General features: G+C 43.5%; 1 protein-coding gene across 1 annotated transcript; it reads left to right on the forward strand.

The window, feature by feature from the left end:
• The first annotated feature begins 6,222 nt into the window (after positions 1–6,222).
• LOC140857490 (receptor-like protein EIX2) lies at positions 6,223–9,485 on the forward strand. The gene has a single exon (XM_073256432.1). It carries the CDS (start codon positions 6,267–6,269, stop codon positions 9,276–9,278), a length of 3,012 nt encoding a protein of 1,003 aa, XP_073112533.1. The 5' UTR covers positions 6,223–6,266; the 3' UTR covers positions 9,279–9,485.
• Positions 9,486–13,465: the final 3,980 nt, after the last annotated feature.

Below are 13,465 nucleotides of genomic sequence, written 5' to 3' on the forward strand. Positions count from 1 at the left end.
ATGAGAAAAGGGCCAAGGATATCCATCCCCCACTGCGCAAAGGGCCATGGGGCACTCAAGGGGGAAAGCTCGGTGGCGGGCTGTCTCTGGATGTTGGCGTATCTTTGGCATCTATCACACTTTTTGACATATTCAGTCGAATCACGATGCATCGTTGGCCAGTAATATCCCTGGCGGAGCAGCTTGTGGGATAAAGATCTAGCCCCCAAATGGTTTCCGCAAATCCCCTCATGCACCTCCCGCAAGGCGTAGTCAGCTTTCGAGGGCCGAAGATATTTCAAGAGGGGCAAGGAGTATGATCTTTTGTACAATCTGCCCTCATAAAGGATATACCGAGAGGCTTGATTTCGGAGCTTCCGAGCCTCCTTCGCGTCCTGGGGAAGAATTCCATCTCTAAGATAGGTTATGAGCAGGTCGACCCAGCTGGGCTCGTAGTCGATCTCCATTACGGGTCGTGATTCTTCTGTACTTGGATGTTTTAGAACTTCAAAGAGGACGTCTTTGGGCAATTCGGTCGGAGCCGATGTCGCCAGCTTGGAGAGAAGATCGGCTCTGGTATTCTCCAGCCTTGGAATCTGTCTAATGTTGAAGCTGCTGAAGGCGGGGGTGAGCTCTTTTACCTTCTCAAGGTATCTGGCCATACTGTCCTCCCGCGCTTCGTAACTCCTGCTGACTTGCCCTACCACCAGTTGAGAGTCACTGTGCACCCGAAGTTGACTTATTCCTAGCTCTCTGGCGATCCTTAGTCCTGCGATCAGAGCTTCATATTCTGCTCCATTGTTTGTTGCGGGGAACTCGAAACGCAGAGCGTACTCCGCGATGACTCCCTCCGGACTGATCAAGATCAGGCCTGCACCTGCGCCCGACATGTTGGAAGATCCGTCCACATAGAGGGTCCAAAAGCAATCGGAGGGATTGGCCTCTTCGTTGGGGGAGTTCGGTCAAAACTTCAGGTCGTCAGCTTTGCTTTGCTCAGATTCGGCCTCCTCTGGGATGGTGCACTCTACTATGAAATCTGTCAGAATTTGGGCCTTTACTACTGGTCTAGGTCTGTAGTTGATGTCAAATTTTGTGAGCTCGATCGCCCATTTTGCCATTCTTCCAGAGGTGTCTGCCCGGTGCAAGACCGCCTTGATTGGTTGGTCGGTGAGTAGTGTTATGGTGTGCCCTTGAAAGTAGGGTCGGAGTCTCCGGGCTGCAATCAACAAGGCGTAAGTTAATTTCTCTAGTTTGGTATACCTGGTCTCGGCGTCCCTCAACGTGCGGCTAATATAGTAGATTGGCCGCTGGACTTTCATCTCTTCTTTGACAAGGACGGCCGTGAGGGCCATGGGAGAGATCGCCAGGTATAAGAATAGCTCCTCCCCAGGCTCAGGCTTTGCTAACAGCGGGGGTGATCCAAGGTAGCTTCTTAATTCTTCGAACGCCTGTTGGCACTCAGGGGTCCAAAAGAAGTTCTTTGGCTGCTTGAGGGTTTGAAAAAGGGCAAGCACCGTTCGGCCGACCTCGCGACGAAGCGATTAAGAGCCGCTATCCTCCCTGTGAGGCGCTGAACCTCTTTGATCGACTTTGGGGCGGTCATCTCCTGGATGGCATGAATTTTCTCTGGATTAGCCTCAATTCCGCATCCTGATACTATGAAGCCCAGGAACTTTCCTGAGGTTACGCCGAAAGCACACTTAGTCGGGTTCAGCTTCATTCTATATTTCCGGAGAGCGTCGAAGGTCTCCTCGAGGTCGGTGACATGATCTCTGGAAGATTTGCTTTTTACGAGCATGTCGTCCACGTAGACCTCCATGTTACGACCGATCTGCTCCTTGAAGATTTTGTTCACCAACCGTTGATAGGTTGCGCCCGCATTTTTGAGGCCGAAAGGCATGACCCTGTAACAGTAAAGGCCACGATTAGTGATGAAAGCTGTCTTTTCTTCGTCTTCCGATGCCATTCTAATTTGATTATAGCTGGAGAACGCATCCATGAAGGTGAGGAGCTCATGGCCAGAGGTCGCGTCCACCAGTTGATCGATTCTGGGAAGGGGATAACTATCCTTCGGGCAGGCCTTATTCAGCTTTTTGAAGTCTATGCACATCCTCCACTTGCCGTTTGCCTTTTTGACCAGGACAACGTTGGAAATCCAATCAGGATAATTGACTTCCTTAATGAATCCGGCCTTGAGGAGCTTATCCACTTCTTCGGCTATCGCCTTCTGCCTCTCCGGGGCATGACTCCGGATTTTTTCTTTCGTCGGTCGATGCTTTGGATCGACGGCCAGATGATGCTCCATGACTTCCGTGTCAATCCCCGGCATGTCGGCTGGAACCCAAGCGAAAACGTCCGCATTCCTTCATAGAAAATCAATGAGACGCGTCCGCACCTCCTCCCCCAGGTTGGAGCCAATTAGCGCCACATGCTCCGCATTCCCATCATTCAAAGGGATTGGTACCAGATCTTCGATTGGGCCGCCCCTTTCTTCGGTGAGGTCATCGCGAGCATCCAGTCCATCGACGGGACAGGGGTCAGCCTGATCGTTTCTTTACAAGGCGATGTTGTAGCAGTGTCTGGCCAGGGCTTGGTCTCCCCGGACCTCTCCGATCCCCTGGTTGGTGGGAAACTTCAACTTCAAATGGTAGGTTGAAACGACAGCTCGGAGAGCATTGAGGCCGGGTCGGCCAAGGATTGCATTGTAGGCGGATGGCGCCCTCACCACCAAGAAATTCACCAGAGCCCTGGATTGCTTTGGATATTGACCCGCGGCCACAGTCAAAGCTATCATTCCTTCCGTCGGAACGGCGTCACCGGTAAACCCTACCAGGGGGGAGCAAATCGACCTCAAATGACCGTCAAGAGTAGTCATTTTTGAAAAGACGTCGTAGAACAAGATGTCAGCCGAACTTCCATTGTCGACAAGAATGCGACGGACGTCATAATTCGCTATATTCAAGGACACCACGACCGCGTCGTTATGAGGGAATTGGACTCCTTGGGCGTCTCTTTCGGTGAAAGTTATGGGCTCTTCAGTCTTTTGTCGCTTGGGGGGTACAGACGGTATGTTGGTCGTTTCCCGTCGGGATCCCCCTGAGGTGGTGTTGGTGGAATCCGTCGGAGGCCGATTGTCCGGCCACTCCCTGCTGGCGACCATAGCTGGAGGATGCGGGGCCTGGGAAACCACAGGCGTGTCTGGGGTCCGGGATAGGGCTGCGGAGGCCGTGGACCGTCGCGTGGACGCCTTGTGAGGAGGCATCAAGTATGGATCCCATGGGGGGAAACAGGGAGTGGGTGCCGGAGAGGGTGATTGGAGGCAGTTCCGTTGAGCGCTCCTTTAAGAACAAGGGTACTGCGAAGACACACCCCCTTCCTCTAGCGCCAATCCTGTTGGTGCAAAAACCCGCTTGCACCGGAGAAGCTGGAGTTGAGGAAGTCGCGGTCGCCGTCGGGACCTGCAAAGGAAGTCTAAACCGGAGGTGGGGTTGCTCCGGCAAGACCCTCCGACGCTCAAGTTAGTTCTCTGCCTCAACAAGAATGGAGTACTCGAACGGAGAATTTAGCAGAGTTTTAGGTAAAAACTAGAGCTTATAGAATAACGTATCTGGGGTTTTTCTTTTATAGACGGAGGGGGCAACAGATTGATAGCGACGCCTGTAACCGTCTGGTAGTGGGCCGCCCAGAGTTAGGAGGAATTTATTGCGAAGGGTAGTGGAGTGGGGTCGTGGCTATCACCGCGGCTCACCACGTGGAATCAGTTGCGGGGACTGGAGCGGCGTCCGCTGTCGTGACTCGTCAGGGAGTGGGGGACTCGCCCAGAATCCGCCGCAGGGAGTGGAGCGAGGTCATGGCCGTTAATACAGCCTGTCAGGGAGTAATGGGGCTACGCAGGGTCTGCCGCAGAGAGTGGAGCAGTGGTGTCCGTTACTGTGGCTTGTCAGGAGATCCAGGCTTGTCGGTCGAAGTTTGGTTGGAGTCGGTAGCGAGACCCAGCACCCGTAGGAGTTTGGACGAAGACTACCTGCCATTAAAATCAAGAATGAAGTCCGGCTCCCGTAGGAGTCTGGGCAGGGCTTACCAGCGGCAGAGGTCGTGGACGGAGCCCGGCTCCCATAGGAGTCCGGGCGAAGTCTTCCTTGCTGTGGAACTTGCGGACAGAGCCCGGCTCCCGTAGGAGTCCGGGCGAAGTTGCTCTGCAGTCGACGCTGGCGACGGAGCCCGGCTCCCGTAGGAGTCCGGGCGGAGTCCTTTGTAGTCGATGTTGGCGATGGAGCCTGGCTCCTGTAGGAGTCCGGGCGGAGTCCTTTGCAGTCGAGGCTGGCGACGGAGCCCGGCTCCCGTAGGAGTCCGGGCGGAGTCCTTTGCAGTCGAGGCTGGCGACGGAGTCCGGCTCCCGTAGGAGTCCGGGCGGAGTCTTTTGTAGTCGATGTTGGCGATGGAGCCCGGCTCCCGTAGGAGTCTGGGCGGAGTCCTTTGCAGTCGAGGCTGGCGACGGAGCCCGGCTCCCGTAGGAGTCTTGGCGGAGTCCTTTGCAGTTGAGGCTGGCGACGGAGCCCGGCTCCCGTAGGAGTCCGAGCGGAGTCCTTTGTAGTCGATGTTGGCGACGGAGCCCGGCTCCCATAGGAGTCCGGGCGGAGTCCTTCTGCAGTCGAGGCTGGCGACGGAGCCCGGCTCCCGTAGGAGCCCGGGCGGAGTTGGCTTCTTGCTGAGAACTTCGGCTGAGGGTATTTTATACCCAACAAGAACCAATGGAGGTGGTGACTACATCTTAAAGGAATTCTCTAACTATTTGATTAGTTGTAGCATGCGTAGACAGTTTACTTGCCTAAGAACTTTTGAACAGAATGGTATGGTAAGAGCTAGAAAAGGTTGGAGATGCATTAATCCTAAGACGATGAAAATCTATATATCTAGACATGTTATTTTTGAAGAGAGCTCTTCTTGGTGGTCTTTTGATGGATCCTATTTTTCTATTGATGAGTTTAAATGAGTTTTTGATGAGGACAAAGTTTATCGAGAAGATATTCACACAAAATTTGGTGAGCCTTCTTCAATTTCTTCATCATCTTCTTCAACTAAATTGCCAGAGTCTTCTCTATCTACTTCAGGTGCTCATAAAAGTCCATGAAAAATTGATGTACATACTTCAATTTCTAAGAAAAAGTAAATTCTTAAAGAGGAAGAAAATGCAAAGTCAATGGAAGATGAACTAAGCTTCCATGGAACCATTATCATTGCAGAGAAGCAAGAGAAAGAAGAAACCTATTGACGGGTATGGCGATTGGGATCATTCCTTTATTGCTTATTATTATGCTTCTATTGTTGTTGATCAGCTTGAACCCGCTTTATATGATGAGGCCAAAGGCATTGGTGTTTGGAAGGATACCATGAAAGAAGAGATTTCAACTCTTAAAAAGAAGAGATTTCAATGTAGAGCTATTTAAAATCACCTTTTAAAACTTTTGATTCTTCTAATGTATGAAATAATTAAAATTCAATTTTTAAAAAATTTGAATCTTTTATGAAAAAAGGAATTTAAAATTTCCAACAAAATTGGCTTTGGTACCATTTATCAAGTTTTGAATCAGTAATGAAGTGCACAAAGGTCAAACTGAAATATCAAAATCTCTCCAGTATGTATAATTGATTGAGGACTAAATATATGCCTAATGTGGAAGTACTGCATCTTTTCTAACCCTTACTTTTTGAACCGGTGACCAAATAGTGCTGCGGCAAACAAGTGGTCTTTTTAAGCACCGCATGGACTTTTGCATTCAATGTTCTTCAGCATTGGTGGCTTGACCATGTTTGGAGGCATCAAATCTTACATTCCAAGATGGAATTCAATCAGAGGCCAATTTATTGGCTGGTCATGGACGGCAATGCTTCAGACATATGCTTTCTTTCCTGCTTCAGATAAATATAAAGAGACGCATCTACTTCATCTTACAGCAACTAAACTTATGGATATAAAAATCACCCAAGTTCTACACAGAAGTCATGTGTGGCGTGGAAAGAAGTCTTCATAAAAATCCCACAGACAATTAAGTCATGTGGTGTGGAAACAGGTCTTCATAAATATCCCACGGACTCTTGACCTCGATCAAGTCATGTGTGGTGCGGAAGAAGCTTCACCGTGTTGGGAAACTTCTACCCTTACATTCCATGATAGAATCCAGCAGTCAATTACATATTGGCTGGTCATGGACGGCAATGGAAGATACCTTTTGTCCTCCTAATATAAAGAGGTTCTTCTACTACATCTCACAGCAACTAATAGATTCATGGATCTAAAAGGAACCCAACTTCTATTTTTGTTCTTTTCATTTCTGTGCGCTGATCAAGTGAGAAAACTCAATGGAGATTCAATCCCAGGCTGCATACCGGTCGAAAGGAATGCTCTTCTTGGGTTCAAAGAAGGCCTCAAAGATCCCACCAACAGGCTATCTTCTTGGATGGGTGATGACTGCTGCACATGGGAAGGCGTGGCTTGTGACAATCGGACTGGCCATGCTGTCAAGCTGGACCTCCGCAACCCACATCCATTCTCCTTCTACACTGATATTCTGGGACAAATGTTTTTTCGCCGCAGCAACACGTGGGGATTGGGAGGTGAGTTGAGGCCTTCCTTACTTGGGCTGAAACACCTGAATTATGTTGACCTGAGCATGAACAACTTTGGAGGAATTCGTATCCCAGAATTCATGGGTTCATTCCGTCAGCTCAAATATCTTAACCTCTCCTATGCTGGTTTGGGTGGACTGATCCCACACCAGCTTGGGAATCTATCGAGCCTCCAATATCTTGATCTCGGTTATAATCATAATGATGACATTTTTTGGGAAATTCCACCTGGATTTCTCATCATTGATAATGCCCTCTGGATTTCTCATCTTTCTTCTCTGCGATATCTCAATATGACGGAAGTGCAATTCAGAGAAGGTGCTCATTGGCTGCAAGCACTAAACATGCTCCCTTCTATTGTGGAGGTACGCTTATCTGATTGTGGCATCAACACCATTCCGCTCTCTCTTCCACATGTGAATTTTACTTCACTTTCTGTTCTTGATCTTTCTGCAAATTTCATTAATTCGACGATACCTGGTTGGTTATTCAACATAAGTAGCCTCGAGCACCTCGATCTCAGTGATAATTCCATTAATTCGACGATACCTGGTTGGTTGTTCAACATAAGCAGCCTCGAGTACCTTGATCTTAGCTATAATTTCTTTCGGGGCATCATTCCGCCTGCAATTAAGAATCTAGCTTCGCTCAAGGCCCTTCATCTATCTGGTAATCAGTTTCTTGAAGGCAAAATTCCGGTTGAACTTGGGGAGCTGTGTAAGCTGCAGTCTTTGGAATTGTCAGGCATTAATATCAACAAAAATTTACATGAATTTGAAGAAGTGTTTTCTGGATGCATGAAAAACAGCATAGAGACTTTAGCGATGGAGGAGTGCCAGCTTGGCGGTTATTTGTCGGACTGGTTGGGAGACTTCAGAAAGCTCAAATATCTCGATTTGAGTAGCAACTCAATTTCTGGTCCTGTTCCTACATCACTTGGAAGGCTGTCAGCACTTCAAGTATTATATCTTTCCGAGAATAAGTTGAATGGGACTTTCCCAGAAAGTCTTGGAAGACTAGCGGAGTTAGTTGCTTTATTCCTCGATCAAAACTTTCTGGAGGGCATCATATCTGAAGAACGGTTTGCCAATTTCACCAAACTGAAAATTCTAGATTTATCACAAAATCAATTAATTCTGAATCTGACGTCTGATTGGATTCCCCCTTTTCAGCTTCAGGGATTAGTTATTAGTTCTTGCAAGCTGGGACCACGATTCCCAGCATGGCTTCGGATGCAAAAAAATATTATCTATCTAGACATGTCTAGCACAGAAATTTCAGACGCTATACCGGATTGGTTTTGGAGGATATTTTCGCAAATATTGTACCTGGATATCTCCAGCAATGGAATCACTGGCAGTGTACCTGACCTTACAGACTTCATCAACCTTAAATATTTTAATTTGAGTTCTAACCACTTTAAGGGACCTTTGCCAACTTTTAATTCTTCAGTATTGTCCCTACTAGACCTATCGAACAACTCATTTTCAGGAGCAGTTCATCGTGACATTGGCAAAAATATGCCTAATTTGGAATATCTCTCCCTTTCCATAAATAATTTAAGTGGTGAAATTCCTTTGTCTCTTTGTCATCTTGGATGTGGCGTTCTTGATCTTTCAAAAAATTTATTGTTGGGTGAGCTCCCTGATTGCTGGAACCACTCTTCCCTTATCTTTGTCATGGATTTTTCAAGCAACAACCTATCTGGAAGTGTTCCTCCATCAATCTGTTCATTACGTTTTCTCGAGTCATTGCATTTGAGTAATAATAATCTTTCAGGAGAACTCCCATTATCATTGAAGAGTTGTGCGAGATTAAATACTCTTGATCTTGGACAAAATAGATTCATTGGTGCAGTACCTTCTTGGATTGGAGAAAGTTTGTCATCCTTGAAGATCCTTCGCTTACGATCAAACAAGCTTGTTGGAAATATTCCTCCTAATCTATCAAGATTAAGAGCTCTTCAAATCTTGGATCTGGCTAGTAACAATTTATCAGGAACTATCCCTTCTAGCTTTGAGAACTTTACTGCCATGAAAGTGTCGGGGGAGATGAATGGAACCATTTTAAAAAATTTTGATCGTTACAATGAAAACATACAAGTGACCATAAAAGGAATATACATCGAGTATACCATATTGCTTCCACTTGTGATCATTATGGACCTTTCAAATAATAATTTATCCGGAATGATACCAGAAGAACTAACCAGCCTTTTTGGACTTGTGAGTTTAAATTTGTCTGGAAATCATCTGACAGGAGAGATCACAGAAAAGATTGGTACATTGCAACAGTTGGAGTCGCTGGACTTGTCAAGAAATAATCTTTTCGGTGGAATTCCTTCAAGCATAATTGATCTAACTTTTTTGAGTTACTTGAACTTGTCATATAACAATCTATCGGGAAAAGTTCCATCAGGTAATCAGTTTCAGACTTTTATTGACTCATCTATCTATGCTGGTAATCCTGATCTTTGCGGGTTCCCATTAAGTCAAAAGTGCATAGATGAAGGGACAATCCAAGGTCCAAATGCTATTGGGGGGGATGAAGAAAATGATAATGCTATGGATGAAGAAGGATCTGAAATGGAGTGGTTGTATATGGGCATGGGGCTAGGATTCGCAGTAGGTTTCTGGATTGTCTTTGGCCCACTATTATTCAATAGAAAATAGAGAGGAGCCTATTTTCAATATATAGATCAAGTATTCAATGTGGTTTACGTGGTCGTGGCAACAATTTTCACTAAGTTTAAAGTACACAACATTACAACGTGATAGTTTGTGACCTTGAATTGTATTTGTAATTTTTTTCCTTTTTTCTTAGAAGCGACTGTAGAAATATTCAGAATGGATTATCTATACTCAAGCTCTACTTTTACACATGGAAACTGTACCTGTACTACTCTAATAAAATAATTATGTTCAAACTAATTCACTTAATTTATGAAGAGAGAATTGCAAATTAGTTTGAAGGTCAGTCATATATCATGCTTAAATTATTTGAGCTTAGAGGACGAAGCTCATGTGAATGAGGGCCTGAACTTATGTGAATTTTAAATGCGTTTGAGATCAGAAGATTGCACTCATAGGTGCAGGAAACTATGCATAATTTGTTTATTCAGCAAATTAAGGAGTTAGAATTTTGGTTATTCTTGATATGCTATAAAGTTGGCTCTATCTCAAAGCTTTGCTTGATCTATGAGCCCACAAGCTTGTCATCTTTTACGCTACATGATTTTTCTTTATTCTTTGTCATTATTGTAGAATAAATCAAATAGTATAAAATTATCCTGTTGAGATGTTTGGGAAGAACATTTTGAGATTAAACAAATATTAGTGATTTTAATTTTTTTAAATTAATAATGGACTGAAATTTCATTGAAATTCAGTCACAAAACTATTTTCTAGTAATTTTTTTTTATTTTTTAAATTAACAATGAACTAAAATTTTATTGTAATTTCGTTGCAAATCGCTTATTAGTAAATTCTTTTATTTTCAAATTAGCAACAAAGATGATGTTGTTTTATTTCTGTTGCAAATTTTTTTATTCCCAAATTAGCAACAGAATAACTTCGGTTGTAAATCCATTGTAAGCTAATCAAAAAAATCTGTAATTTCTTTAACCAACTATTAGCAATGGAAATTGAATTCATTGTAAATCAGTTGCAATATTTTGTTGCTAATTCGTTGCAATTCCATTGTCAATGTTTCGCGAAAACCTCCCATGAGATTTAGTAACTATTTTTAGATCCATTTTTATTCTATTGCAAAATTTTCGTGTCCAATCTATTGCAAGTCTTTGTAAATTTATTTTTTTGAAATTAGCAATAAAATTAAGCATTCCATTGTAAATCCGTTGTCAATTAACAATGGATTAAAAATTAACAATGGATTAAAAATAGATTATGTCTGTTGCAAAACTTTTTTTGTTAAATCGCATATTTCTTATAGTATATGGACTTAAAGTTCCAAATGAAGAATATATCAGAGCATATGTGCATACAATATTCAGTAAGATAGATGAATTAATGAAAGTTGCTGAGCTCTAGAGTGGTCGAAGTAAGAAAAAAATGAATTTGAAGAAAAAGACTACTGCAATAGGATTAAGCAATTAAAAGATAAGTTTATTTTTGATGCGAAGGTTGCCAACTTTGAAGATAAAAAATAAGTATTGATACCCAATAGTTTATACAGCTTAGGAGGATATGTAGATGGATTATAGACAGTTGAATAGGAATTTTAACACAATAGAAAAAAGATACAAGATTTTAATGAGCATGGACGGTGGCATGAAAAGTTTAATAGGGACAAGAAGGTACATGATCTATTCGGATGCAGTCTTCTGTAGGAGAGAATAATGTGGGAGAGGATGAATTGCGAGAGAATTTTATTGGAAAAATTGTGTGGAGAGAATTTAATATAGTTGTATAGATTCTTAATGCTTTATTGTAAAAAGAAATATATAGATATTATGCTATTTTATTTGCAACTTCGCTTGCAATGTTTGGTTGTAATATTAGAATGTTATTATATGAGTTACTTATTTTCTAATCTTTGACATCAATTATTATCAATTTTTGTTGATTTATGATATTTAATAATTTATAATTGATTTTTTAAGTTTTATGTAATTAAATGAGGATAGAACAATACTTGAATAAGTTCTCTTATTATTCTATCTGTTGCGGTCAAACCGCAGTTGCACCTGTCACTGATGAAGAGCACTCGCAAAATGAATTTCTCACTGATCGAAATTGTGTCTGACGGAGAACCTTCGATGCTTAAGTCAGAGAGAAGATTGGTGAACAACAAATAAGAATGTTTAGAGTAACAGAATCTTAGCCCAGAATTATCTTACTTGTACTGTATATTTATCTTCCTTTTATAGATATTTCAGATGTAACTATCAAGCACGTGGTCCTATTTTTTATGGTGCTAAATTATTGGACCATAATTGTAGAGTTAGTGAATCATTTATTCTCACTAATGATTATGACACGTAGTTGATAACTATTCATAACAGTTAAGATATGTTGAAAAGATAGACCAACTATATGTCGGTAATAGTAACAAGTCGGTAGTCTCGAAGATTCGAATGAGAATCGGTTGGTAACTTTGATATGCTGATGGCCTTCGATCGAAAGTTAACCAAATTGTCAGTTGTTGGTTGATAGTGGCCGACTATCAGTATATCAACCAATTGTGAGTCAGAGTCATAATATATTCATTCGACCGATGTAGAGTCAGAGTCGGAATCAGTTGAATTGTCCCAACAGTTACTCCCTACTCTCAAGTTCAATGTGTATATCATCACATGGTCTGTCACATTGGATAAAGGGAGTTATCACGTGTTGCCTCAAGCTCCGACTCAACTGCTAGCTTTTATGAGTTTTTGGAATACAAGAGATCTTCGGCCGTTTTGTCATTTCGGTAGCTGCAAAACAATTATTGAGTCATCATTTCGAAAAGATAATTCGAAACTGGATGATTTGACTCTGACAAATAGGTTGTGGCCACGTGTCTGAATATTATTAGGTCGGAGCTATTCACGCGGATAATGGTGAGGTGGCACGATCAAGAGCAGATGCATCGAACCGACCGACCAATGGTCAGTCGGGATGCTGCCACATGTTATAATCTGATGAAATTCAAATTTGACAGGTTCCATCCTGACCGTTGAGGAATCTTATGTATATTGGGTCGCTTTCAGTCAAATTTTTAGTTGGCACTTTGTCTTCATCCTTTGTTGCAGAAGCTCGGCCGGAAGGTCGCTCCAGTACCAGAGAACTCCAGGGTCCATTCTACACCTTCTTTTCTGGTTTTGAGGTCAAGTGTTCCTATCCTTCCTTCTTGGATCTATCTCTTTTTGGTTCTTTCTTGTTTTCCATCTTTATGGCTTCTCCTTCTCGGGATGGTCGGTTGGGGAATCCGACTGGTGCTGCTGATGCAGCTAGTGCTGCTGGTGGAGGGTTCTCTTGCATCGGTGGTGGTGGTGCATTGGTTGGCTAAATGTTATTGGCCCGTCGACCATTGGAATGCTGTGATACGTTTGATGCCCCTCTGCACGTCCTCATGGCGATTAGTGATGAACTCCCTCTCCTCTCGAAATAGGACCTCAAGACTAGCCTCGAAATAGGATCTCGAAACTAGTCGAAGAGGACCCTTCCTCTAGCACTAAATATTGCTGCCGATTTCTCCGTCTAAGGTTGGACATCGAGGTGGATGTGGCCGAGGTGGCATCACCACTGGAGCTTCATTTGAACACCTACAAAACAAGTCCACATTGGGGTGGTGTTCTCCGATGTAGACTCTTCGATGCTCAAATTAGGAGATTAGAGAACAAGGAAAGGAGAGAGCGAGGAGTCGATTGCGTACCTTGGAGGGTTCCGGAGCCTTTATTTATAGAAGAGGAGTTTGAGTCGTACCCATCTCGAAGTCCTGATGATTTTCGGATTTATCGCACAGATTGATTTAGAGAAGATATTTTTCTTTTACGAGAGATCTGATCGCCGAAGAGTCCTATTTTATCTGGATTTTTTCAATATTGAGGAAGAACGGATCTGTTAGTGGAGGAGATAGCTTGATCGTAGCTGATCTAGGATAGATCGTCCCAACCGACCTATAATAGGTCGTCGCAATCGAGATACCGGAGTTTGTGGAGCGGATGCTTGTCCTCTTGCTTGTCGACATAGGTCAACGATATACGAGCTACTGTAGATCGTCTGTGATCGAGGTGAAGCAGGATTAGGCTGAGAAGTAAAGACTGCTACTAATTTGAGTGGTCATATTAGGCGACTTTCATATCTGTACCTAATAAATGTCATCTCCCATAGCTCAGCAATGACTGAAATTATCTTTA

This window comes from Elaeis guineensis, chromosome 4, assembly GCF_000442705.2.
Source record: "Elaeis guineensis isolate ETL-2024a chromosome 4, EG11, whole genome shotgun sequence".
Taxonomy (NCBI): domain Eukaryota; kingdom Viridiplantae; phylum Streptophyta; class Magnoliopsida; order Arecales; family Arecaceae; genus Elaeis; species Elaeis guineensis.